Here is a 25,531-nt window from a genome sequence, read left to right on the forward strand (position 1 = left end):
GTCCTGGGAATACCCAGTGTTGCCAATTCCCACGATTCTATTGTGTCATGATGTCTGATACTCTTTATAAGGTCTAGCTCCTGAAGTCAAGTGAATATAAGAGAATCTCAGCTTGCACCTCAAACAAATATTAAGGGTTCTTTCCCCTACCCCGCCACCGGTGGTGGAGAAAAGTTTAAAAACGTGACCCTAAAAGCTCAGACACCAGAAGGCCAGTGAAAAGAACCAAATATTTATTAAGTTTGTAAAAATCTCATGACTTTAAAGCCAATCTTGCGATTGTCTAAGGCTTGAGCCTAACCGTGGATACACTAGATGAACACTGCCACAGAACGGAGGAGTTCTTGCCCTTGCATTTGGCCCCATGGTGCCAGGGGCCACACAAGGCCCTGCTTCTAGCGTCTCAGTTTGGTTTGTGAAGAAGTCAGGAGTGAGGAGGGGGCTGGCAAGGAGGCTGTCTTGTCTGGTTAGATTGTAAGCACTTAAGGGCAGGGATTGTCTGCTACTCTGTATTTGTACAGCACCTACCACAACCAGGCCCCGATTTTGGTTGATTCCTTAGCACTGCTGTAATGAATGTGATTAATAACCTGCCCCTCTCACCATGAGGGTAGCCCCCTGGCATTCGGGGTACAGCATTTTGGCCGTCAGGCTGGAGAGGTTGGACGCCCAGCTCTAAACTGTCATGGGTAGAGCAGGTCGGCTGTGAGCAGTAGGATCCTAAGCCAAGGTTTCCCACGTGGCCGCTGGGAGCTACCTCACCCGCTGGGGTGTTGATTTTGCCCATGTCTGGGCTAGAGCTCCCCGGTAGACCTGTCCCGAGCCAGGCACTGCTGGCTCTCCTGACCTCTCCAGAGCCCCAGCGGTCTGCTGCAAGCACCATTCCAGGTCTCGCTCCTGGGGTCTGGCCCAGCGGGACACCCTACCTGGGCCTGGTTCTGACTGCACGGCCCCCACGGGAAGCAGTTCAGAGGAGTCAGTCAGCTCTGTGGGGCCAGGCTCGCCGATACCTGGCAGTTAGTGCCCAACGACATAGGCTGCCCTGAGTATCAATGTGCTGCCTTAGCTCCCATTTCTTGCCCTCATGCACCATCCTGCCACGCTACCAGGGTCCTGCCGTGCCTCTGCCCTGACCCTCACTGCCCCATCTTCCTTCCTCACTCGGCCCTGACTGTGCCTCCCTTGCAGGGTGCCATTGCCGGGGGAGGGGGGCAGAGCCACCACCCTCCATGGCCCCTCATTGCACCAGACACCCCCAAACCGCTCGCTCGCCCCTGAGAAGGGAGGCCAGCTCCCTGCCCTGCAGGTCACCAGCAGCGCGTCTGTCCCTGCACCCCCGTTAGCTGTTTGGTGTGGTCCAGATGCTGATGCTGCGGATGATCAGCCATTCGCTCTGACTCTCCGTCACGAGGATCCGCACGCACTCCGCGGCGGCCGCCGTGCTGTTCTCCAAGCCCCTCCATTCAAAGTGTCCCTTCTCAAAGGCTCCGACGTGGGTGTACAGAGCACAGCCCTTGCCGTTCCCCTGCCGCTGGCTGCCCAGCTCCACGGCCCCCGCGCGGAGATAGTCGCTGTGGCGCTCCTTGGAGCCGGTGTGGACCTGGAGCCGTGAGATACGGGCAGGCTGGTGGAACACGATGGTGAAGTGGCTGCCGGCAGCTGGGGCTTTCCCCCAGAAGTACTCCGGCATCGTGCTGTAGGCCTTGCTGGGCAGGTAGGCCTCAAAGGTGTCCATGTCCGTGAACATCACAGCCGGGGGGTTGTCAGGCAGGTCCAAGGAATCTGCCTCGAAGTCATCGTCTTTCAGCTGGTTGACTGTCCCTTGGAAGGAGGAATACAGGCCCATGTGCTGGAAGAGGGATGGCTTGAAGCGAATCACCTTCTTCTGGGTGAGCAGCAGGCGGAAGTGCCCCAGCAGCCAGTCACACGGCATTTCCTGGTAGAACAGCAGCAGGAACTGGGCCAGCTGGGGCAGGTCGCTGGAGTGGTAGAGTTTGCCAATGTAGCCCAGCTTGGAGAACTCCAGCATGACCCAGTAGGAGCCTTCCTGGGATGCCACTGCCTTCCTGATGGCCGTGAAGAAGGACTTGGAGCACTCCACGTCGTCCTCAATCATGAGGTAGTAGGAGGAAAGGTTGGCAGCGAAGCTGAGGAGATAAGCATAGTCCACGTTCTGCTTGGATCTGAACCGCACTCGATCCTCGGCGTCATTGTAGTTCCTCTTCAGGCCTTCCAGGGGCGGGTAGCACTCCGGAGGGGCATGGATAACCAGCAGCTGGCCCCGGAGGAGGTGGGGAGTGAATCTTGCGGTAATGTCCATCACCACCTGGGTGTTCCACGCCGAGTCCGGGTCAGCCAGGTGCACCACCACCACCATCCCCTCCAGCTCCTCCTGGGTTGACTGACTGAAGATGGACTTCAGCGTCTCCAGGAGGTAGTTTCCTCGCTTCCGCTTGACGGACGACAGCCCCACAGTGAGGAACTCTGAAACGCGGAGAGATGAAAGGACAGACATGAGCACCGCTGACACGTCAGGAAGGCCCAGACCTTCATGGTATTTAGGTGCCTAACTCCCTTTGAAATCCAGGAGAGTTGGGCACCTAAATCCCCATGAGGGTGCGAGCCTAGCTGGTTTCATCTGAAGCCAATAGCAGGTCCTTGTGTTTCAGCACAGGCTGACGCCCTGTACTGTAGCCTCTAGGACTGTCTCAGAGGGTGGCTGGGCCTTTGTGGGGAGTTGTGCCGAGCCTTACAGATGATGGATCGGCTACATCCCACCTGAGATAGATCCACTAGGGATCCGGTCATTATCGAAGCCAGCATGGCTCAACTGGGAAGAGGAGGGAAGGAAGGCCTGGGTCCAGCAGGAGAGCTACGGGAAGCAAGTTGGCTCCTGTGTGAGGCGCTGGGGCAGGGTCTGACCCCCAGGCAAGTAGTCTGTAGAGTAGGAACTTGTAGGAAATAGGCAGGTCCCTGCAGGAGACTCCGGGTTAGGGGCAGAGATGATTGATGTGCTGCATTAGCACTGTGTGGCAGAAATAAAGCCGAAGCCCGAAGAAAAGGGCCTGAGGGTAGGGTCTGGGGGTAGGGTCCCTCCTGCCTGGGCTGTGAGGGGACAGGCGAGCAGCCTACAGAAGGTCTGAATGACATAAGAACGGCCATCCCGGGTCAGAGTGATGGTCCATCTAGCCCCGTAGCCTGTCTTTCGACAATTGCTGGTGCCAGGTGCTTCAGAGGGAGTTAACAGAACAGGGCAATTATCGAGTGATCCATCCCCTGCTGCCCAGTCCCAGCTTCAGGCAGTGAGAGGTTGAGGGACACCCAGAGCATGGGGTTGCATTAGGGACACCCAGAGCATGTTAATAGCCATTGAACTTTCCTAATTCTTTTTTGTTCCCAATTATACTTTTGGCCTTCACGCCATCCCCTGGCAATGATTCCCACAGGTTGACTGTGTGTTGCGTGAAGAAATACTTCCTTTTGTTTGTTTTAAACCTGCTGCCGATTGATGTCACCAGGTGATCTTGTGTTATGTGAAAGGGTACATTACACTTCTTTAGTCACTTTCTCCACACCAGTCATGATTTTACACACCTCTATCATATCCCCCCTTAGCCGTCTCGTTTCTAAGCTAAACAGCCAGTCTTCTTAATCTCTCATCTGGAAGCTGTTCCACACCCCAATCGTTTTTGTTGCCCTTCTCTGTACTTTTTCCAATTCTAATATATCTTTTTTGAGATGGAGTGACCAGAACTGCATGCAGTATTCAAGGTGTGGGTGTACAATGGCTTTATATAGTGGCATGATATTTTCTGGTGTATGGTTCCTAACGTTCTGTTCGCTTTTTTGACTGCTGCTGCACACTGAGTGGATGTTTTCAGAGAACTCTCCACAATGACTCCAAGATCTCTTCCTTGAGTGGTAACAGCAAAATTAGATCCCATTTTGTATGTATAGTTGGGATTACGCTTTCTAATGTCCATTAATTTGCATTTATAAACATTGAATTTCATCTGCTATTTTGTTGCCTAGTCACCCAGTTAGTCTGCTGTGGACTTAACTATCTTGAGTAATTCTGTGTCAGACTTTGCCACCTCACTGTTTACCCCTTTTTCCAGATCATTTATGAATATGTTGAACCACATTGGTCCCTGTTCAGATCCTTGGGGGACCCTGCTATATGCCTTTCTCCATTCTGAAAACTGATAATTTATTCCTGCCCTTTGTTTCCTATCTTTTAACCAGTTACTGATTTATGGGAGAATCTTCCCCCTTATGCCATGACTGCTTACTTTGCTTACAAGCCTTTGGTGAGGGACTTTGTCAAAGGCTTTCTGAAAATCTAAGTACTGGATCACCCTTGTCCACATATTTGTTGATCCCGTCAAAGAATTCTAATAGATTGGTGAGGCATGATTTCCCTTTATAAAAGCTGTGTTGATTCTTACCAAACAAATAATGTTCATCTATGTATCTGGTAATTCTGTTCTTTACTATAGTTCTAACCAATTTGCCTGGTACTGAAGTTAGGCTTACCAATCTGTAATTGCCAGGATTGCCTCTGCAGCCTTGTTAAAAAAAATTAAAATAAATCGGCGTTACATTAGCTATCTTCCAGTCATCTGGTGCAGAGGCTGATTTAAATGAGAGGTTACAGACTACAGTTAGTAGTTCTGCAATTTCACATTTGCGTTCCTCCAGAACTCTTGGGTGAATCCCATCTGGCCCTGGTGACTTATTACTGTTTAGTTTATCAATTTGTTCCAAAACCGCCTCGATTGACACCCCAATCTGGGACAGTTCCTCAAATTTGTCACCTAAAAAGAATGGCTCAGGTTTGCGAACCTCCCTCACATCCTCAGCACTGAAGACCATTTTAAAGAATTCATTTAGCTTCCCTGCAATGGCCTTATCTGCCTTGAGTGCTCCTTTAGCACCTCGATGGTCCAGTGGCCCCACAGCTTGTTTGGCAGCTTCCTGCTCCTGATGTACTTTTAAAAGGTGCTGTTAGTTTTTGTGTCTTTTGCTAGTTGCTCTTCAAATTATTTTTGGGCTGCCTAACTAGACTTTTACACTGGACTGGCCAGAGTTCATGCTCCTTTCCATTTTCCTCGGTAGGATTTGACTTCCAATTTTTAAAAGACGTGTCCTTGTCTCCCCCCACCCCTTTTACTCTGTTCAGCCATGGGGGCATTTTTGGGGTCCTCTTTCTTGTGGGTCTTGAGAGCGACAGCACTTGGCTGGAACTCAGGAGATTTGGATTCGTTCCTGGCTGTGACACACATTTCCTGCGCTATGTTGGACGTGTCACTTAGGAGCACGTTCTCAACAAAGCTCAGCTTCTATTTAGGCACCTCAATAAGAGCCAGATCTTTACAAAATGCTCATTGCCCAGTGTGCTGAGAGGTCTTGAAAATCTGACCCTTCATTTCTCCAGGCTTCAGTTCCCTGACTGTAAAACGGGGGGGACGGATGACACTTCCTTTCCCCAACTTTGTGTCTGTCTTGTGTATTTCAATGGTAGGCTCTAGGAGTCAGGAAGCATATCTTACAAATTCTTTGTGTAGCAGCTAGCACAATGGTAAATGTGAATTGTTTAATGATGCTGGTAATTTCAGGAGAACTGTGTGTGTGTGTGTGTACCAGCCCTTAGCTTATTCATCATGTTCTCTTGTTAATTTCCCCTTTGTGTCCTACCTAATCTTTCTCAGTGAAAAGCTCCAAGCCTGTGTTGTTTAATCAGAGTGGAATAGCTGCCATCTCTCCTGACCCCAGATGACCCAACCACTTCCACTGCACCTCCAAACTGTTGCAAGTGAGAATTTGACTGCCCCCAGAAAACCCTCTATGAACACACAAGTCAGGACAGGGTCTCCTCTCTCTTCTGCCGGTCCCCTTCCCTAAGGCTGAGCAGGAGTGGGGTACCAAGAGTTGCACAAACAGAGCTAGAAGGAATCTGTATGTCTTGTGCCAGATCTTTTTGCCCATTGAGTGACAGTGTCATGCCATCTATGCCAAGGGGAAACTCCCTTCCTGGCTGGGATGGGGGACACTAACCCCACACTGAGCCGGCAAGGGTTATAGGGCTGCTGTGGGCCCACTCAGGCCTGCATCGCTGCCAGGTAATGAACAAATGGGCAGTTAAAAAGGGAAGTGGACAGCTCAGCAGGTGGCTGGCTGTCCAAAGAGGAGAACAGACCTTTTATCTTTTGCTTCCTAAGGAAAGGATCAGCCCAGAGCCTCTGCAGAGACGGCTGACTGGGTGTCAGAGCTCTAGGGGGCAGAAGGTGGGCCGGGCGCAGGATCATGGAGTTTGTTTTTGGAAGTAAAGCAGTAAAGCAAAGCAATAATTCACAGGCCTGTGAGTCCCAGTGAGACTTTGGCAGGGTGGGGAAATGCCTCATTACACTCTGGTGGACTTTTGCACCCTACGTGAGTCTGCCCTGTGGTTTGTCTCGGCCCCGGGGGCAGGGGGTCACATGCTCCCATTTGCAGCAGAGGGAAAGCCACAGCCCACTGTTTCTGTTTTGGGCTCTCTCCCGTGGGCGTGAATAGCTCCTCAGTGATAAATGTCTCCCGCCGCTCTGGAGAGACTCAGCTGTGTGTTTGCTAGAACCTCGTGAGGGTGTGGCAGCTTGTAGCTTTCAGAGGAGATAACAGATAGAGGCTATGGGGGAGCCTAGCCTTTAACTTGACCTGCAGACTAACGTGACAGCTACAACCTGCCTTGTCTTCACTAGGATGTTAACTCAGGTAAAGCCCACACCATTCTTCTGAGTAACCGCTCCCAGACCTCTCAAACGGGCGAGCCTCGCCACGGGCAAGCCAGCCAAGCCCAGCACCCGAACACAGGCACAGACTCATAGAACACAGATTTAGAAGGGACCACAAGGGTCCAGCCCCCTGCCACGATGCAGGACTTGTGGTGTCTAACCCATCCCAGACAGACGGCTCCAGCCTCCTTCTGAAAGCCTCCAGTGAAGGAGCTTCCACAAGCTCCGGAGGCGTCTGTCCCATTGTCCTGCTGTTCTGACCGTTAGGAAGTTTTTCCTGAGGTTTAATCTAAATCTGCTCTGCTGTAGTTTGATCCCATCGCCTCTTGTCCTGCCCTCTGTGGCCAGAGAGAACAACCTTTCTCCATCTTTTTTATGGCAGCCTTTCAAGTATCTGAAACCGCTATCATGTCCCCCCTTAATCTCCTCTTTTCCAAACTAAACATAGCCAGTTCCTTCAGCCTTTGCTCGTAGGGCTTGGGATCTATCCCTCTGATCATCTTTGTCACTCGCCTCTGGATCCTTTCCAGTTTCTCTACATCCTTTCTAGACATCGGTGACCAAAACTGGACTCCGAACTCCAGCTGAGGCCTAACCAGTGCCGAGTAGAGCGGTATTCTCTCTCAATGCAACCTAAAATTGCATCTGCTTGTTTTGCAACAGCATGGCATCGCTGACTCATGCGGAGGTTGTGATCCACCACAGCTCCCAGATCCTTCTCAGCTGTGCTGCTGCCAAGCCAGATATCCCCCGGTCTGCATCTGCGCCAGTTACAGAAATCGGTCAGCCTGCTTCCCAGCAGCCACTCTGCTATGGCGGTGCCTCTAACCCAGCGTTTCTCGCCAGTCCCCGAGATCTCCCTGACATAGTTTAGGAAGGCAGCAAGTCAGACCCCCTGGTATCAAAAACGTTGATAACCACAGCTCTGGACCGTCTCTCTCCAGATCCAGCGGCTGGCAGAGAACGCTGGAGGCTAAAGCAGGCCGGTCCTGGGATACTCACTCTTCCTGGAGGGGGGGGAGCCGGCGAGGTAGAGATAGGAGACGTTCCTGGAGGCAGAGGCGTTCCACAGCTCCTGGGAGCTGCGCAGGTTCCCGTCGGGTTGGAGTGGCTGCAGAACTGTTTCCTGGGCCCAGCGTTTCACCTCCTTCTGGGAGCCGGAGCAGAGCCAGCGTTAGCTGCCGTTAGCACACCCCAAGGCAGGCCAGTGGCAGATACATCTCGTCCGCCACGGGGCGTCCATTCCAGCCCAGAGCCCCCTTTGCTCAGGAGGGCTAGAGCTGGAGATCAGCACCCCCTAGCAGCCCTGCGCCATCGCCCACCCGCCAGTCATGCCCTCCCCCTGCTCAGACTTCTCCACCTGAGTGCGGCAAGGGAGGAGAGGCCATGAAGCCCCCAATTCAGGGACAGGAGGTGGGGTTAGGAGAGGGGAGTGTGGACCCCAGAGTGAGGGGAGGGGATGCGGGAAAGCCCATGGGGCAGGGCAAGGGGAGGGACAGGGAAGGGATGCGGGGCAGCCTGGGGCAGGGCCAGGGGAGCCCAGACCCAGAGTGGGGGCTGGGGATGTGGGGCAGTCTGTGAGGCAGGGCAAGGGGCGGGACAGGGAAGGGATGCGGGGCAGCCTGGGGCAGGGCCAGGGGAGCCCAGACCCCAGAGTGAGGGGAGGGCAGCCCTGGGGCAGGGGAGGGGAAGGGATGCTGGCACAGCAGTTTGGGAGCAGAGGGGCAGGCAGAGGCGAAGTCTCCGCCCAGCCCAGCCTGGTACTCACCACCAGTGGGTCCTCCGGGCACTGCAGGCGGGTGCTGAAGAACAGGAGCAGAGCCAGGAGCATCAGGGCAGTGGCGAGCAAGCGCTTTGGGAAGCATCTCATGGCAGCTGGGCTCCGCGGGCAGGGGCTGGCTCCTGGGGGCGTTGCCAGTTTCAGCCGGGCTCCTTCGGGGGAGAGGTGAGAGCGCATGAGGGGCACGGTTCGGAGCAGCGCGGCCTGCTCGGGGAGCAGGGCAGGGAGGGCTGCCGAGCAGCCAGCCAGCGCCTCGGCTCTCATGGTGCAGAGAGCCGGGGTCCCAAGCGGCTCTCACCAGCTCCCGTGACGAGCCTGGAGCTGCGTGGCACAGGCCAGCTCTGAGGGCGAGGGGCCCGGCGGGGAGCTGGGGGTGTTTGCTGGCTCTGCAGGGGCCAGGAAGAAACCGCCACAAACAGGCTGAATTCCTGGATAAACTTCAGATCTGCCATATTCAGTTCTGCCACCTGACATGAGCTCCCTTGACTAATTTGTCAAATGGACAGGCGAATACTTGGTTTCAGAGGGGCAGCCGTGTTAGTCTGTATCCGCAAAAAGAACAAGAGGACTTGTGGCACCTCAGAGACGAACCATTTTGAGCATCGTGCTACAGCTCACTTCATCGGAGGCGAATACTTGACTGCCTCCTTGGGCTGGGGGAGGAGGGCTGTCAAGTACCTGAGCATATAAACAGCACTCAGGGCAGATGGGTGCCTCACCCACTGGTCTAGAGCATATTTGAAGGGGGAGGCTCTCTCTCCTCCCCCCCACAACTCCAATGGTGAGATGTCCCACAAACCCTGGTCCATGAGAGCTCTGGGGCAGTTCCACCGCCAGATCCGATCACGGCCCTGAGCGCTGGAAGATCTGCAGGCACAGATCCATGTGTACGGTGCACAGCCGCTCCTGGGCTCCGCCAGATAAGTAAAGCGACTTGTCTAGGGGGCTGCACCTGAAGGTCACGAGGAAACATCAGCTACTGCAGAACATGCCTGCAGACACGGGTGAAAGGAGCACACCCTGGGGTGGCTCTGACCTCCTGGCTTCCCAGGTGCCCTACGCAATGTTTGTTTTGCACTCTAAAGCCTTTGATGATCTGGCTTTTGTCGTCCCTTGGCTCTCTTCTCAAGTGATACCTGGAATTTCAGAGCCGGGGGGTGACTTGTGCTATCAGCACCCAGCACCCTCAGGTGCAGCCTGCGACCTGCAGCAGGAGTCTGGCATGAAAAGCTCGGGCAGGTTCGGGCCGAGGAGAGGCAGCTGCACAAGAGTAGACTGAGTTTTGTTCCCTGTCACGCACGCTACGCGGAGCCCAGGGCCTGTTCCAGTGCGTCTCAGCTCCCCTCTGACCACTTGAGCTGGCTTCAAATTCCAGCCCAGGTACGAGCGCTTGGACGCACCAGGTGCTGGACCCAGTCTCCGGGGGTTAAAGGATATGAATGGCGGGGTCTTGCTCACAACACTTGATGGCCACCAGTAAATAGGAACCCCAAACTGCTCAGTACATGAATCCAGCCAGCCCGGGCTCCTGGCGCTCCTACCACCGGCTCCGACAGAGGAAGGTGCAAGAAATCCCCTAAGGAGCAATTACGGACGAACCTGCCCACAGAAGTTTTGCCCTGACCCCAGTCATGTGCTAGTGGGTAGCAGGAGGGTTTATTAGTCCTCTCTAGCTTCCCTTTTGCCTTGGGAGGATGGGCAGGGCCCCCAGTCAACACTGGCTAAGTCACTTATTATAAATGTTATGGAATTGTTCTGGCAATGATGCAGATGCCCTCGAAACACATTACAGCCCTTTCTACTTCCTGCAGCTGTCGCTCCCACCCTGTGAACCAGGGAGCCAGCTGGGTTCTTTCCCTGACCACAGCAATTCCTGCCAGCATCAGGGTACCAGCCACTCTGCACCGAGCTCTTGCTGGCCTTTATAAAGACCAGATGCTTTTCAAGCTATCACCTGATGCCCTGGCCCCACAGCCTGCGGACTTATTAGTCCCAGGTGGACTGGGTCCATCTCCCCTTAAAGGGGCCAGGCATGCTGTGACACCTATCTAAAGAGTTCTGGAAGCGCCCGTCATGGCGTCCATAGTTAAAGCTGAGTGAATTGTGTTCTTAAAGCAAGGACTCAGCTTGTTCATTATGTCCAGAGAACACAGCATCAACCCTCTAAAATTACAGCACTCACTCGGAGCGTAAGCCAAATTCTGAAAGAATTTACAAATCAATCTAGTAGTTTAGGAGTGGAAACGGATTTAAAAGTGGGCCTTTAGAAAGTTAGCATTTGGCATCAGGTTTGGTTGTTTTTTTTCCCCCCCTCAGCTTAGTCATTGTCTATCTAGGCAAAAATTGGCAGGGAGATGAATCCTGAGCAGATCCGGTGCAAAGGGTAGCTTTTGAAAAGAAATATGTAGGATTTCAGACTGCAGAAAACGTGTAAATTGTTAACCATGACAGCAATTAACCATCGGAACAATTTACCAACGGGTCGTGGTGGATTCCTCATCATTGACAATTTCTTAAATCAAGGTGGGATGTCTTTAAAACAACTCACTAAAAACTGCCCGTTGCCAAAACAGCCACTGTCTGCCATTGTCCTCTGTCTATGGCCTGCCTTGGAGGCAATATGGTTGAGAGCAATGGGAGAAAGCTGCCATCTTGGGAAAGGGCAATTTTTTGAGGGCATCTCAGAGGGAGAAGATTCCCTGTGCCAGTCTCTGCAGACGTGAATGTTCAGTTCTGAAAAATAAGGGCAGAGAATTACCACTAATCCTGAATCATGCTGTCCAGATCTACCCAGTAGGATGGGCAGGGGAGAAGGGAAACTGGTATACGTGTGTGGGGAGAGCAGGAGGGGAGGGGAGGTGGGTGTTGATCCCACTGCTTTGAGCTGATCTGGGGGTGCAAGTTTATAAGACATGGTTGGCTCAGTCGTCGGGGTCCTACCTCCAGCCCAGGACTCCTGCAATGAGAGGGGAGCTCTCCAGAGCTGGAGGCCTGGGGGACCTATAGTGATGTTATTGCAATCCCGCGATAACTGCAAAAAGGATACCAGGGCCTCACAAAATGCTGGGCTTGAAAGTCCATACAGGTGCCCACCCCAGCACAGGACTTAAGTGCAAGAGAGTCTCATCCGGTTCTTGCAGAATGGCCCAAAAGACAGAACTCCAAGCACCTCCCCTGCCTACATCGCCTGTAACTGCCCCACTAGTCCATGATCTGCGGGTGCTCCGCACCTCTGGAAATCAGGTCAAGGGGACTCAAAGCTGGTGCCCACAATAGCTGCCCCATTTCACAAATATTGGCCTTAAGTTCAGCTACTCACTGGAGAAGAATCGAGACCTTTAACAAGATGCCAGTCCTTTTAAGCCTGACTGGAGAGCTGTGCCAGAGGAAACCAACCATGACATCTCCGGTTGACTGGCACCCTGTTTTCAGACAGGAAACAACCGGCTGCCCATATTCAGGGGAGGGATCCCACTCCTGTGGACCGAGGTGCGACCCCACAGCGGAGCTCTCAACACCCCTTTGCTCACGCACTCCTGCACAAGAACGCAGCTGGCCCGTTACCACACACTGACAAAGTGCTGAAAACGACGTTCTCACAGAGAGGACGCGGCGGTGGGAAAGAGTCCAATGCACTAAGTAAATTCAGGAGTCAGCTGCCGCACCTGCCTCCTTGTCCACTTAATCACAGATCCTGGGCCAGGCTCCACAAACTGCCTCTGCCCTGGTTTCCTCTCCACGCAGGGACTGTGTGGGCAGCGTTGCAGACGATAACTCCTGTGGTGGAAGCCTGCCCAATCCCATATCTGGAGGGCAGTTTGCAATTCCTGGCCTCCCTTGATCCACAGGCTGTCCTCTGGTTACGGAACCCAGACATTGCACCAGGACGTCTGCATGCAAGAGGAAGGAGTATCAAACCTGCCTTGCTTTCCGCTCTCTGGCCAAGTAACTTCCCTTCCAGTGGAGGCCAGGAACATGCAGACAGTCAGGACAAAGACGAGGATGGGAACCTGAAATTCAGGTCCAGCTAACAAGCCAGGTGTCTCAAACAAGCCTCTTTTACAAACATCCCCTCTCCACCCCCACCCCGCCAAGGAATTCCCTGTATCAACAAAACCACGCTCTCCTAGAGGGCCAGGCCTAGCTAGGGGACACACAATGAGACTTTGATGAGGTCTGCAGGGCTAACTGGGGCTCTTCCCTGCACTCCAGGATCCCCGATTCTACCTCCTTCACAGCTCTGGACTGATGAAAGGGAGTGTGATGATGTTACACGATGTTCATATATTATTGAAAGGTCTGGGCAGGAAAAGCTTCTTGCATTATGTTCTCAGCCCTGCCCGCTGGCATCTGCTCCAGTGCCAGGCTGAAATAGTCCATAGCACTTAGAGCATTAGGGAATGAGCTCTCCCAGGAGGACTATCCTCTGTGGGGGCAGGGGAGAAACCGAGGCACAGGAAGGTTGGAGAGGATGACCTTGATGGAGTGAGACAGGGTTTTACCATTAGGAATTCTGGCCTGGTCTACCCTGGAAGACATTCTAGGTGACGGAGGAGTTGGCGGGGTTGTGACATCATGGGTACCAAAGAAGTGAAGTCTGTAGAGACAGGAATGGAAGGTATTTTTACTCAGATGGTTTAAAGTTCATTGGCTTGTTTGTGTCAGCAGTGGCCAGAGCACTGGACTGAGACTTGGGGAAACCTGAGTTTAATTCCTAGTTCTAGTTATTAATTAATTCCTAGAAATTCATTGGCCTGCTGGGTGACCCTGGGCAAATCATATCGTCACTCCGTGCCTCAGTGTCCCCATCTGTAAAATGGGGATAATGATCCTGCTCTTCCTTTCTGGAATGCTTTGGGATCTGCGGAGGGAAAGACCTAGCGACTATTTTTATTTAATACACACACACCCAAGGAAAGCTCTCCCAGCGCTCCCACTGCAAGAGTTCTTCCAGTGTGCACAGACCCGAGCTAGCTTTGCTCTCACTAGCAGGAGTGCCGACAGCTGTGAAGCTGGGGCAGCACGGGCTGAGTCCACAGCCAGGGTCCCAGGGAGGATGGTTACTGGTGCAGCACGTGCTGCTGCGACTTCACTGCTATTGTTATTGGAGCGAGCTAGTGCAAAGCTAGCTTGGGTATGTCTGCTGTCACCCCTCCGGTTGCGTCTGCTGTCACCCCTCCGGTTGTGTCTGCTGTCACCCCTCTGCTGCTGTCACCCCTCCGGTTGTGTCTGCCGTCACCCCACTGCTGCTGTCACCCCTCTGATTGTGCCTGCCGTCACCCCTCTGGTTGTGTCTGCTGTCACCCCTCTACTGCCGTCACCCCTCTGGTTGTGCCTGCCGTCACCCTTCTGATTGTGTCTGCTGTCACCCCTCTACTGCCATCACCCCTCTGGTTGTGTCTGCCATCACCCCTCTGCTGCTGTCACCTTTCCGGTTGTGTCTGCTGTCACCCCTCTGCTGCTGTCACCCCTCCGATTGTGTCTGCCGTCACCCCTCTGATTGTGTCTGCCATCACCCCTCTACTGCCGTCACCCCTCCGGTTGTGTCTGCCGTCACCCCTCTGGTGCCGTCACCCCTCTGACTGTGTCTGCCGTCACCCCTCTGGTGCTGTCACCTCTCTGGTTGTGTCTGCCATCACCCCTCTGCTGCTGTCACCCCTCCGATTGTGTCTGCCGTCACCCTTCTGATTGTGTCTGCCATCACCCCTCTACTGCCGTCACCCTTCTGATTGTGTCTGCTGTCACCCTTCTGATTGTGTCTGCCGTCACCCCTCTACTGCCGTCACCCCTCCGGTTGTGTCTGCCGACACCCCTCTGCTACCATCACCCCTCTGCTGCCGCCACATCTCTGATTACCTTGTAGACACCCTCCAGGAGCCAGACAGTACATCTCAGGCCCCAAAGAGAAAGCAGGAGCTTCAGGATGCATAAGGACCAGTTCCTCTGGGTATTTGGGTTCGCCACTGGAGTGGTTTCCCAGCTTAGACGCTCCCATTTCCAGCCCAGTAATGGCTCCTGATGACGGCCGGCACCTTTAGTCCCACTGATGTCTTTCAGTGAGAACGGATCCCCATAGCTAGCAGTAGTCCCGAGCGAAAGCCACTCAGCAGGCTCCTCTTCATTGCCATTGACTTCTGCACACATCCAGGCTCTCTGCAACAAAGAACCTGGAGGGCGCGTCTCACCCCCGCCGATGAGGGATGAATCTTGCATCCACTGCAGACCGAGGCGAAAAGCCCATGGACATTAGTGGGACTAGGGTTTTGCCCAGGGACTTTTCCTTTTACGCATGTACAAAAAAAAAAAAATAATCTAGGGAATTTAGGGCCTGACCCATTAAGGTCAGTGGAAAAACTTCAGCAGACTTTGAAGTCGGGCTCACAATACACAGAAAGGTCCGGGTATGTGAAACCTGACCGACAGCAGGAGAGTTAAACTCACACAACCAATGCTGTGCCTCCAACCCCTGCAGCCCCGCGGTCACAAGACACAATGCTCGGCTTGGGCCTTTTAACAATTTTCACATCTTCTCTGGAGAGGTCTACTGCCTGTATTCCTACATAATGTCTCTTTCCACCGGGGTGGCCAACCGGTGGCTCTGGGGCTGGAGCTCCAGACGCTAGCTTTCCAATGGGCCGGGGGGTGCTCACTGCTCAACCCCCTGCCTGCCCCCTCTTCACTCCCTTCCCCAAGGCCCCTGCCCCTTCCCCTGAGCCTGCCATGCCCTCACTCCTCCCCCTCCTCCCCCCCCCTGCACACATGAAACAGCTGATTGCAGGAGGCGTGGGGAGGGAGGGGGAGGCACTGATTGGCAGGGCTGCCGGTGGGAGGCACTGAGGGCTGGAGGAGGGGGAGCGGATGGGGGGCTGCTGATGTATTCCTGTGGCTCTTTGGCAACGTACATTGGTAAATTCTGGCTCCTTCTCCGGCTCAGGTTGGCCACCCCTGCTTTCCACAACCACTAACTGCTGTCAGGGTTGTTTTGTTTCTGATATTTACCCGGCAAGGATTTGTAAGTCACATTGTCAGCGCTTCCAAAATAAATTGTTAAAAACAAAGAAAACAACTTCCATCAGCGCCCAAGAGTAAGGCGGCTCAGGCCCTTCCATGACCGAACAGTCTTCGGTCACTCATGCATAGATCACAAGTGCTTTGCCTGGTTGTCTAGCAGAGCGCCCAAAGTCCCACTGGGGAGTACCAGGGGTTAAAGCTGTGACTCAGGGCAGTGGTAACCTTGATTTCGGTGACTTCTAGGGTGACCAGCGGTCCCGATTGTATAGGGACAGTCCCGCTATTGGGGGCTTTGTCTTATATAGGCTCCTTTTACCCCCAACCCCTGTCCCGATTTTTCAGCCTTGCTGTCTGGTCACCCTAGTGAAGTAGCACAATGCAAGTTGATTGTTGCCTTACTGATTAACTTGGGGATTTAAAATAAAAAGGTCTGGCTTCATTTTCTCACCTTGGTCACTGAATTTCTGGGCTAATTCTGGAATCCAGCCCCGCAAAGCAGCCGCCCTAGCTTGGGCTTTACTGATTGAGACCATGGCGAAGAGAAGCCAGGTCACGGGGTACTTGAGGTCAACAGACTCTGGTAAAAGGGGGGGGCCAGTAATGTTATTATGGGATGATCTTGCAGCACCATCAGTAAGGTTGCACCGAGCCTTCTGTGGAGAGACGATTTTTTTAAGTGCACTAAAATCCGCACACGTTGTCAAACTGGCCAGAGAACTGCTGGGCCAGCGGTGAGCCCAGAGAGCGTTAGCACTGGAAATTGGGGGCATTTGGTACGGGGGTTCTCGAGATTCCGCCCCCACGCTGTGATCTCGTTTTAAAATCTGCTGGTTCTGACTACCCTTTTTTTGCCAGAGCTAGGGGAAACCTAGAGGGAGTACTCACACACAGCTTCTATTGCTGCGCTGCCCCTCATCTCAGCTGGCTGTCAAAACCCCGTGGGTCAGCCGTGAGGAGCCTTTGGGTCTGGTTGTCCGAGGGGTGCACATGAGTGCAACAGCTCCAGCATGCCAGCAGGAGCAGGCTGAGCGACGCAGGCTGGGGCAGCGTTCCTTTGCAAAGGCAACGTTTCAAAGTGCTCTGAAATGCACAGGAAGAGTGAAATCTGGAATGCCGGATCAGAGGCTAGTTCAGCTCGGTGGGGCCACCCCGGGGTCGTTTGATCAAAGGAGTCCGGAGATACAGTTGCCCTGAAATGTCCTGCTTTTAAAATTCGGGCCTGGTGCATATCGCAGACACGCAGCAGGGAGAGCAGGGTGGGGGACGCAGCACAAAGCGCGGAGACCAGGCCGGGAGCTTATAATGGCCTGGCTTGGTGCATTATCTTGTGTGGCCAAGTTATTTTTTCTGATCCTCAGATCGACTTTGGCTGCCAACTTGCCTGCTCTGGAAGGGTACAAAGTGCTGCTAAGCATCCGTAACTCCCCTATCACAACAGGGTTTGCGGATGGATTGAGAACTCTAAGGCAAGAACCCACACCAGGGGTCACTCCCACTGCATACGCAGCCTGTTGGTGCAGCTTACGGGTGAGCTGACGTTTCCGGGCTTTAAGGCGCTTAAATGAGCACAATAGCTAATGAGCGTTGCTGGGTCATTAACTCCACAATTGAGTCTTTGTGCATACGGCACTTGTGCACTACAAGGGCTTGACGACACAGGGAAACTGACCCGCCCATCTATAACAGAATAATTTTTCCCCTAGGGCTAGGCCAGTCCATTTCCCTGTGTAGACAAGCATTCCGTCGCACTTTGCTTTTGTAACCAGGCCGCAGCTCTCTCAGCCGGCCTGGCGACAGGAGCCCGACACTTTCCCACAGCTCAGCCCTGCGTCGGTTCAATCCGTGCACCTGGACCTACAACGCTGCCTGGCTGCGTTTGGATTGACGCATTGCAGGGAAACGCAGGCAGCTATCCCATAGTGCCTCAGCAGGGGACAGGGTGCCTGGCAGCTGGGCATTCAGAGCAGCACCGGCAGCATGCAGGGCAACGGACTCTGGGATTCCCTGCCGCACCAAGGACAGCCAGGCCTGGCCCGCCTGGTTACACAAACACCCTTCGGGAGGCCTGGTTCCGATGCAGATCAACGGGTAGGACCTGGCTCTCAAAGAGAATCCTGTGTCCGCTGAGCCCTCTGGCCAGGTGCCTGCCCGCTAACGGTACCCAGCACCTGGGGAGTGGACAGGTGACGTGGCGAGCGCCAGGCGTACCGAGCCGTTTACCGGAGCAGACAAACGTGACAGGGTGTCACCAGAGCCTGCGGGGACTTCATAGACTCATAGAATATCAGGGTTGGAAGGGCCCTCAGGAGGTCATCTAGTCCAACCCCCTGCTCAAAGCAGGACCGATCCCCAATTTTTGCCCCAGATCCCTAAATGGCCCCCTCAAGGATTGAACTCACAAGCCTGGGTTTAGCAGGCCAATGCTCAAACCTCTGAGCTATCCCTCCCCCCGCAAACATGCTGTCAAATCCTGTATGTCTCCCAAAACAATAAATTCTCCTGGGTGCATGGAATGGCTGAGGTAACCTTTCAGTGTTGGAACCCTAACTTCCTCCCTTCTTAGCTTACTGGGATGCTCACTGGGCAGCCAGAATGTGGCATTAGTGTTGGGTTTTTTCCCATTTCTAGACGGCTGCGTCTGCTTTCACGGATCTGCTGTGCTGTTCACACGCGCTGGGCCCACGCCCAGCAAACTGGCTGCGAGGAACCGATTCCCTAGCTGGCGAGGCTGCGTGGGGAGGGGACACCAGAGATAAAACAGCGTAACCCGCAGCAAGACTCGTGTCCACCTCTCCTGTCGCAGTGGAGACCTTTAGGCCCACATTCTCAAAAGTATTTAGGCACCGAAATCCCATTGAAAGCAATAGGATTTGGGCGCATACCTACCTGTGAGAATGTGGGTCTTAAACACGACCAGTCTGATGAAGAGACCTGATCCACCAGCAATCAGCAGGGGGGACAAGGGAGTAAGGCCACCATGAGAGCCGCTCCCTTGCGCAGGGTTGTGCTAGCAGCCAGATGGTCTGTAATAAGCAAAGGCCTCGGGGATGGTTATCGAGCCTTGAGCGAGTCCCCCTAACCTCTCTGCCTCAGGCTTCCCTATCCATCCATCCGATGCAGCCTGCTCCACCTCCCAGGGGAAGCGGAGAGTTCAGCAGTGGAAGAGCACCGCAGCTAGCAAGGCTCGTGCAGGAGCGGGCCACAGCAGCGAGCGGTGTGTGCAGGCCGGAAGAGAAGGCATCCCCTGGCTCCCATGATTAGTGCGGAGTCCCAGGCACTCAACAGACAGGGATGGAGACAAGGACCCTTCGACAAGGAACTCACTCTTTGAATAGGCAATGCACGGATGAAAGACGAGAAAATACCAAAGGATGGGACAGGAAGGTTAGCTTGGAGACAGTCAGATGACGGATCATTTCCTGTCTTTTGGCAGGGGGCAGCAGAAGAGAAGGGCTTACAGGGAAAGGGCATTTGAGAGGCAGAAGGCACCTGAGAGCAGGTCAGGGAAGAGGTGCTGATGCCAGGGTGAGCTGGGACGAGCCTGGGGCCATCATGCCGGATGGGTGGAGAGAAGTGTGGAGCTAGAGAAAGGCAGGAGTGGGGCTGCCTGGGGCCTTGCATGCCAGGGCTAGGAGTAAGCACCACTGCAGAGGGGCTGGGGAAGCAGGTAAGCAGGAGGATTTCTGGGGCAGCAGGGCTTGGGAGGGAATTGCAGGTGGGTATTTGCCAGGGCTCCCAGCCGGTAACGTACCTCGAGCTGGCTGCGGCTGCCACCCCCACAGCGAGCAGGAGGAAATCCCACAGACTCTGCTCCCTCCCACTTCCTTGCTGCCTTTGTAAAGGAGGCTGCTGCACCAGAGCAGAGCAGGAAGTCAGGCCGGATGGGGCTCAGTTCCCGGCAAACTGAGCAGCTCCTGCCTTCCTTCACCAGCGGCGCGCAGCGGGGCTAAGGCAGGCTCCCTCCTGGAGCATGCACCCCGAACCCCCTCCCGCACCCCAACCCCCTGCTCCAGTCCTGGGCCCCCCCTGCACCCAAACTCCCTTGCAGAGCCCACACCCCCTCATGCACCCCAACCCCCTCCCCAACCCTGAGCCCCTTCACAGAGCCTGCACCCCTAACTATCCCCTGCACCCCTAACTGCACTGAGCTGTCCCTCCCCCCTGCACCCCTCCCCCCCTCCTGCACCCTAACCCTGGGGTTGGGGTGCAGGAGGGGGGGAGGGATAGCTCAGTGGTTTGAGCATTGGCCTGCTAAACCCAGGGTTGTGAGTTCAATCCTTGAGGGGGCCATTTAGGGATCTGGGGAGTTGGTCCTGCTTTGAGCAGGGGGTTGGACTAGATGACCTCCTGAGGTCCCTTCCAACCCTGATATTCTATGAGTCTATGATTCTATGTTAGACATGAATAGCGCCTGGGAGTGATGTCAATGGGGCAGGCACGGCCTAACCCCAGCATCGGTACTTCTTGTCGGGCCTCGAGCGAGTGTGCACACCGGAAGAGAAGGCAGCCCCTGGCTCCCATTGTTAGTGCGGTGTTAGCCCCAAGCCTTCAAAACTACGAGCCACGTCCCCAGAAAAATGGTGAGCTTGGCTTAAAAAAAAAAACCACAGGATTTTTAGATCCAGCCTGATATGTTTTAGGTGCTTTTGGGTTCAGGGGTCACCTTTTGGGGCCTTATCAACACAACTGGGAGGGCTAGAAACTTACTTTTCTTTGAAAGGAGAAGCTGAGAGTCTCTGTGATGGGGCGCTTGCCCCACACTGGGCTCTAAGGGGTTAATAGAGCCCTTGGGAGGCTGTGCAGGAGGTGGCCAATCAGAGAAGGGCTGCGAAGAGTAGCCAATCAGGGCCAGGCTGGCCCATATAAGAAGGGCTGCTGAACACAGGGCAGCTTCAGTCACTCCCTGGAGCCTGAGGAGGATAGACTGCCTGGCAGGCTGAAGGGAGCAAGCACCCTAGATAGAGCAGTGTTGCAGGGAGAGACGTAGGGAGCTCAAGGCAGCTCCTGGCAGGCTGTAGGCTGAGGCCGAGGCCCTGAGACAAGGGCAAAGAGGCCACAGGGAAGTGGCCCAGGGAAATCTACTGGAGTTGGAGGGGGTGCTGCAAGCAGCAGCCATCTACAGGGTCCCTGGGATGGGACCCAGAGTAGTGGGTGGGCCCGGGTCCCCCCCGCACCCTCACTTGCCACTGAGGAAGTGGCTGGACTAAGGGACTGTGACATTCCCCCGAAAAGGGGGAGCACAGAATACAGCACAGCCGGAGGACTGTGTCACTGAAGAGAACGTCGCGGTCCTGGGAGTGACGGGGGTCCCAGCGCAGAAGTGACGGTGGTGAGGCACCGCCAGAAGGGGGAAGCCTGGCGAGAAGTGCTAATTCCCACGACAGCTGGCAGGAGGTGCCAGAGTGGAGAGTCCCACCCTATCACCCTCCTAATCACACGACCTCATGAGCTGAGGCGTTAAGAACACCGCCAAATATTGTGCGTGTAACCCGTAGCCCTTGCTAGGTGGGGTGTGTACAGCCAGAGCCCACAGCCGGATTCTTAGCAGCAACTCCTAGGTTTAGAGCTGGAGGCCACCAGTTCAATTCCTGCTGCTGACGCTCTCCCAAGGGGCCTGGCATGACAGGGGACTCGTGATGAAAGCGTGGGAGTTCGGCAAGTCACAGAGTACAGACGCTCCCTGCCCTGAAGAGCTTCCGGCCTAACAGAGGGGGATGCAGGAGACAGCGGTGCTGGCGAGAGAATCGCACTGTGATTAACAGCTGGGATGGGGGAGGAGCGTGAGGCAGTGGGATTAGGCAGGGGCCCCCTCCATGGGGGGCAGGGGAGAGCAAAGGTTGGGGTGTTCACTCCCAAAATGGGAAGGGCGGGCGGGCTCAGCTAATGTAAAGGGACACCATGTACCTGGGTGTCACCAATCATGCCTCTGACCCAAAGAGTGCTCTGTCCGAAGGGTTTTTTAGCAACCCTCTGGGTCAAGTCTGCCTCAGTTTTCACCCCTTGTTGTCCTAGACTGTCCCCTGGTCCTGTTGTGTGCGTGTGTGGCTCTTTCACGGCAACAGGGGAAAGAAACACACCTTGAAAGACACAGGGAAATAGGCCTGTGCCAGGGCAACAAGGGACCAGGGGAATGATTGGGGGGTAGAACCCGACCAATCCCCTCCCTCCACGCTGAGCAGCTTGTAAATGGCTGGTGGTGCCTCTCTTATAACCAAAAAGAAAAGGAGGACGTTTGGCACCTTAGAGACGAACCAATTTATTGGAGCATCAGCTTTCGTGAGCTACAGCTCACTTCATCCACTGAATGCATCCGATGAAGCGAGCTGTAGCTCACGAAAGCTGATGCTCAAATACATTGGTTAGTCTCTAATGTGCCACACGTCCTCCTGTTCTTTTTGCGGATACAGACTAACACGGCTGCTCCTCTGAAACCTGTCTTATAACCAAGAGTTGACTGCAGGTCAGATCAGGGTCTGAGTCAGCCATCAAGCCGCGGGATGGCGCAGCATCAACCTCTCCCAAGCCCAGGCCCCAAGCGAGGAGAGAGGGGGCAGGTGCACAGGGCTGGCCGTTGCCCCACTCCGGCCCCCCTGAAAGATGTCATTAAAGACCAGCCAGGGCTGCATGGTCAGGGCTGCGTTGCTCCCTCAGGGCTGAGTGTGCTGCGAGGCCTGGCTCCTGCGTCTCCTCCCCAGGTGGGCGTACAGAGGAGCAGGGAGGGGGGATTGCCCTGCTCCCTGGCGGGCTGAGGGGGGAGATCACCCACGGGCGTCGCCACGGAAGGGGATGATGGGTGCTTGGGGCGTAGGACTGTTACGCCGTCAGCATCTCCCTGCTGCTGCCTGAGCCTCCCCCAGCCAACCCAGGGCTTGGCTGCACCATGCTTTGCCCCACATGGCTCAGTGGGGAAACCATGTCAAAGCCCTGGCAGCAGGGCCGGCGCGAGGCATGAGCCAACGAACGGCCAGTCGACCCTCCCTGGCGCAGCTGCAGCCAGTCTCCCATCGGCATAATTACTCTGGCGTGAAACTTGCATTGCTGGGGGAGGGGGGCGCTTCACATCCCTGGGCGAGGTAAGTTAGATCGACTTAAGCGGTAGCACAGACCTGCCCTAAGCAGCTCCAGGGGTCCCCTATTCACTTTTTATTGTAAGAACCTGCCTGTTTTAAAATGGGGGGGGAAGGGGGGCAAAATGTTCCTGGCTGTGCCCGGCAGCAGGTCAGGGGGGCCGGGCAGGGCCAGAACCACTCCCTTCTCTAGTGCTTCCTTTCCCTTGGTGATGGTTTCACAGCCTGGCTGCATGTGGCTCCTAGCTAGTGCCCACGGGAAAGCCCCCCAGGAGGACAGCTGGAGGGAAAGGACTTACTTCGTCTGGCTGAGCCGGCTCCCCCAGGGAAGGAAGCCGCCGAACGCCGGAGCTCCCGTGTTATTCTCCTAGTTCGCCCTTTCGCTTCCCTGTGCCCGGTGCCTCTGCTTTCCTCCTGCACAAGCCCCACCCCGAGCCGGGGCTCACGGCTCACATTGGAGGAGAATCTGACTGCAGCTGCTGTGCACAGATCCACTCTCCGGGTTAGTCCTGGGGGAGAGAGGGCTCTGTGTGCAAGGCAGCTGGGTCTGGGCCGTCCCATCCCCACTCCAGCAAAGGCCAGGGCCTGCTCAGCAGAGGGACAGCTTGGACCGGAGGAGAGGGACCCCGGGGCGAGGCGTGGCTGTGGGGAAGCCGAGGCTAAGTGGGTAACTGCCCCAGCAGGATCTGGCCCTGGGCTGGCAGCTGCCAGCAGGGCGGAGGGGAACCCACGGGTGAGTGTGTGTTACGGGGGTGCCCCTGGGTGCTGATCCACAGGACCGAGGCTGCTATAGCCTCTGCCAAGGGAGGCTGGACTCCTTAGCTCCGTTCTGAGGTGGTGGCACGTGGCCGAGCTTACACCCATGCAGCTGCTACTGCAGGCTCGAAGCGGACGGGGGAGAGCTCGCCCGTCACTTCCTTACTCCAGCCGGCCGACGTCGCACTGGCTTAGGGAGCTGTAACTTGCGTTGCTCGGGGCGGGGGGGCGGTGGCCTATTCACCCCCCGAGCCACAGGTTATACCGCAGTAAGCGGTGGCGTGTACATAGCCTTACCGGCTACGCTCCTGGCGCTGGAGGGCCCCGGTTCAGTCCCTGGTGCGTCAGCCAAGATAGCAGCCTTCCCAGGAGCTCAGCTGGGGCCAGCCTCCCCTGATGGCCCCCAGGGACTTGAAAATGCTGAGGCGGGTGTGACGGTGACACGGGCTGGAAACCAGCCTGGGATGGCTGCCCTGCTCCCTCGCCTTCAGAGGCCAGCTCCACCGGAGGGGTGCTTTGCTGGTACACTCCAGGGGCAAAGTCTTTCTCATGCAGACACAGCCGAGACCAGCAAACCGCGTGTATGGGCTAGCTTATTCCAGTCCCCCTAGCATACTCGGTATAGCCTGTGTGTATACTCACTGTAGCCTGTGTGTATACTCAGCATAGACTGGTCTAACAGTGTTTATACTAGGGCTTCGGCCAGGCGGGGTCACCCCTCGACACCCCGTACCTGACGCCGTGAGGAAAATAAGGAAAATAACCCCCTTGCCGTGCTGTCACCCCTCCCTGTGGCAGGCTGCTCCAAGCACTGGGCCAGGGGCACAATGCCTGGCCCGCCCCCTGTAAGGACAGACTTTCAAGGTGGCTCAGCACCACAACTGGGGCCAAATTGTCCAGTGAGTTGCCAACATCCACCTGCTGCGCTGCTCCTTGGACAATCAGAGTTTGGTGCCTACACTACACGGGACCTGAGTGCGCTTAAAAACTCTGCCCCCGAAAGGCCAAACACAAATACGAGGCAGCTTCCCGTTCCCACCTAGTGAGGCTCACTTCAGACAAAAGCCAGGGGACAATCTCCCCCCGCCCGTCACCCACCAAGTCCTAGACAAACGGAGGGGCCCTGGGCCGCCAGCTCTCCTCCCCACTCCCCGCAGCACCTTCCCTGTGGGGTTGCAGACCGACAACCCCTCCTCCCCCCCGCCCGCTGCAGCTACGGCTGCTCAGCGGTGACCTTGCCCTGTCCCCACCAAGGCCGGAAATCAGAGTGCAAGGGTGGCTGGCTGCTTAAACCCACCCCAGTGCCAGCCCCTGGAGTGGTGTTTTGTCACCGCCGGGCAGCGGTTTCGCCCTGTTCCTGCTGGAAACTTTGACTCACCCGGAAAGGCTCTGCCACTGTCCCCGTGGTCGTCCGACTTTGAACAGTGTGCTCAGGACTGGAGCAGTCGCTTGCCCAGCCGCTGGGAGGGTTGGGACTTCCTGGATTCAGTATTTGTGTGTGTGTGTGTGCGTGTGTGAGAGATTCCGCTTTCAGTGCAGGGTGGCAGCTGAACGTACTTCACAGCTGCACGTTGTAGTCTGCCCGGGGCTGTATCTGCTCCTCACGGCCCGGAGAGACCCCACCCCGGGGGCTTGGAAACATCTCTCCTCAGGAGCCCCGGCCAGGGCCCCCCTGACTGACCGGAGGGTCATGCCATAGATTTGCCTCCCTGGAATTTCTTAACTGTGGAACCCGGAGAATGGGCTTCTTTCCTGTGGGAAGCAGGTGGCTTCGGTCACACTGGCCACAGAAGAGCCCCGAGGTGGCCATCTTGGCCCGGGGCAGCCCTCCTTCCACACGGCCAGGGCTAGCAACAGTGTTCAATGAACTGCGAAAGCCTGGGGCACGGTTCAGCAGAGGGTGAATGCCGCGATGGACTGCAGGAGTCACAAAGCCCGGGTTATAATCTGTGGGTAGGGGCAGAGCAAACGGCAGGCCCACTGGTGCAGGCAGGGCAACTGGGTGCAAACTGCCGCTGGCAGGGGTCTACCCTGTCCACACTGCGGGGTCTGAAATGGGGCAGTGTGGACGGGGCCTGAGCCCAGCGTGTCAGGTGAGTCACCTGACTCTAACGGCACGGCCGCGTCAATCAAACACCTCTCGT

The 25,531-nt window shown here is 55.5% G+C and overlaps 1 protein-coding gene across 5 annotated transcripts; it reads right to left on the reverse strand.

Annotated features, from left to right (window-relative positions):
- Positions 1 to 211: 211 nt before the first annotated feature.
- On the reverse strand, positions 212 to 24,704 carry LOC140901397 (alpha-1,6-mannosyl-glycoprotein 4-beta-N-acetylglucosaminyltransferase-like). 5 transcript variants are annotated; one of them, XM_073320177.1, is made up of 4 exons: positions 22,931 to 23,401; positions 8,542 to 8,705; positions 7,776 to 7,923; positions 212 to 2,484 (listed from the first exon to the last, which is right to left on the reverse strand). In XM_073320177.1, the coding sequence occupies exons 1-4, from the start codon at positions 23,190 to 23,192 to the stop codon at positions 1,340 to 1,342; spliced, it is 1,719 nt and encodes a 572-aa protein (XP_073176278.1). In that variant the 5' UTR covers positions 23,193 to 23,401; the 3' UTR covers positions 212 to 1,339. The 5 variants fall into 5 exon arrangements, with proteins under 5 accessions (XP_073176278.1, XP_073176279.1, XP_073176283.1 ...); XM_073320178.1 differs by lacking the exon at positions 22,931 to 23,401 and adding an exon at positions 14,410 to 15,206; XM_073320182.1 differs by lacking the exons at positions 7,776 to 7,923; positions 22,931 to 23,401 and adding an exon at positions 24,685 to 24,704.
- Positions 24,705 to 25,531: the final 827 nt, after the last annotated feature.

The sequence above is a fragment of the Lepidochelys kempii genome, chromosome 21 (genome assembly GCF_965140265.1).
Source record: "Lepidochelys kempii isolate rLepKem1 chromosome 21, rLepKem1.hap2, whole genome shotgun sequence".
Taxonomy (NCBI): domain Eukaryota; kingdom Metazoa; phylum Chordata; order Testudines; family Cheloniidae; genus Lepidochelys; species Lepidochelys kempii.

What these genes read in the sequence shown, in the direction of transcription:
- LOC140901397 (XM_073320177.1), bottom strand. Translation starts at nt 23,192, where the DNA reads ATGGGACGGCCCAGACCCAGCTGCCTTGCACACAGAGCCCTCTCTCCC. An exon ending in AGCCGGCTCAGCCAGACGAA is followed by an intron (nt 8,706 to 22,930) that starts GTAAGTCCTTTC and finishes TCTCCCCCGAAG; the next exon opens with GAGCCCGGCTGAAACTGGCA. An exon ending in GCCCGGAGGACCCACTGGTG is followed by an intron (nt 7,924 to 8,541) that starts GTGAGTACCAGG and finishes TCCGGCTCCCAG; the next exon opens with AAGGAGGTGAAACGCTGGGC.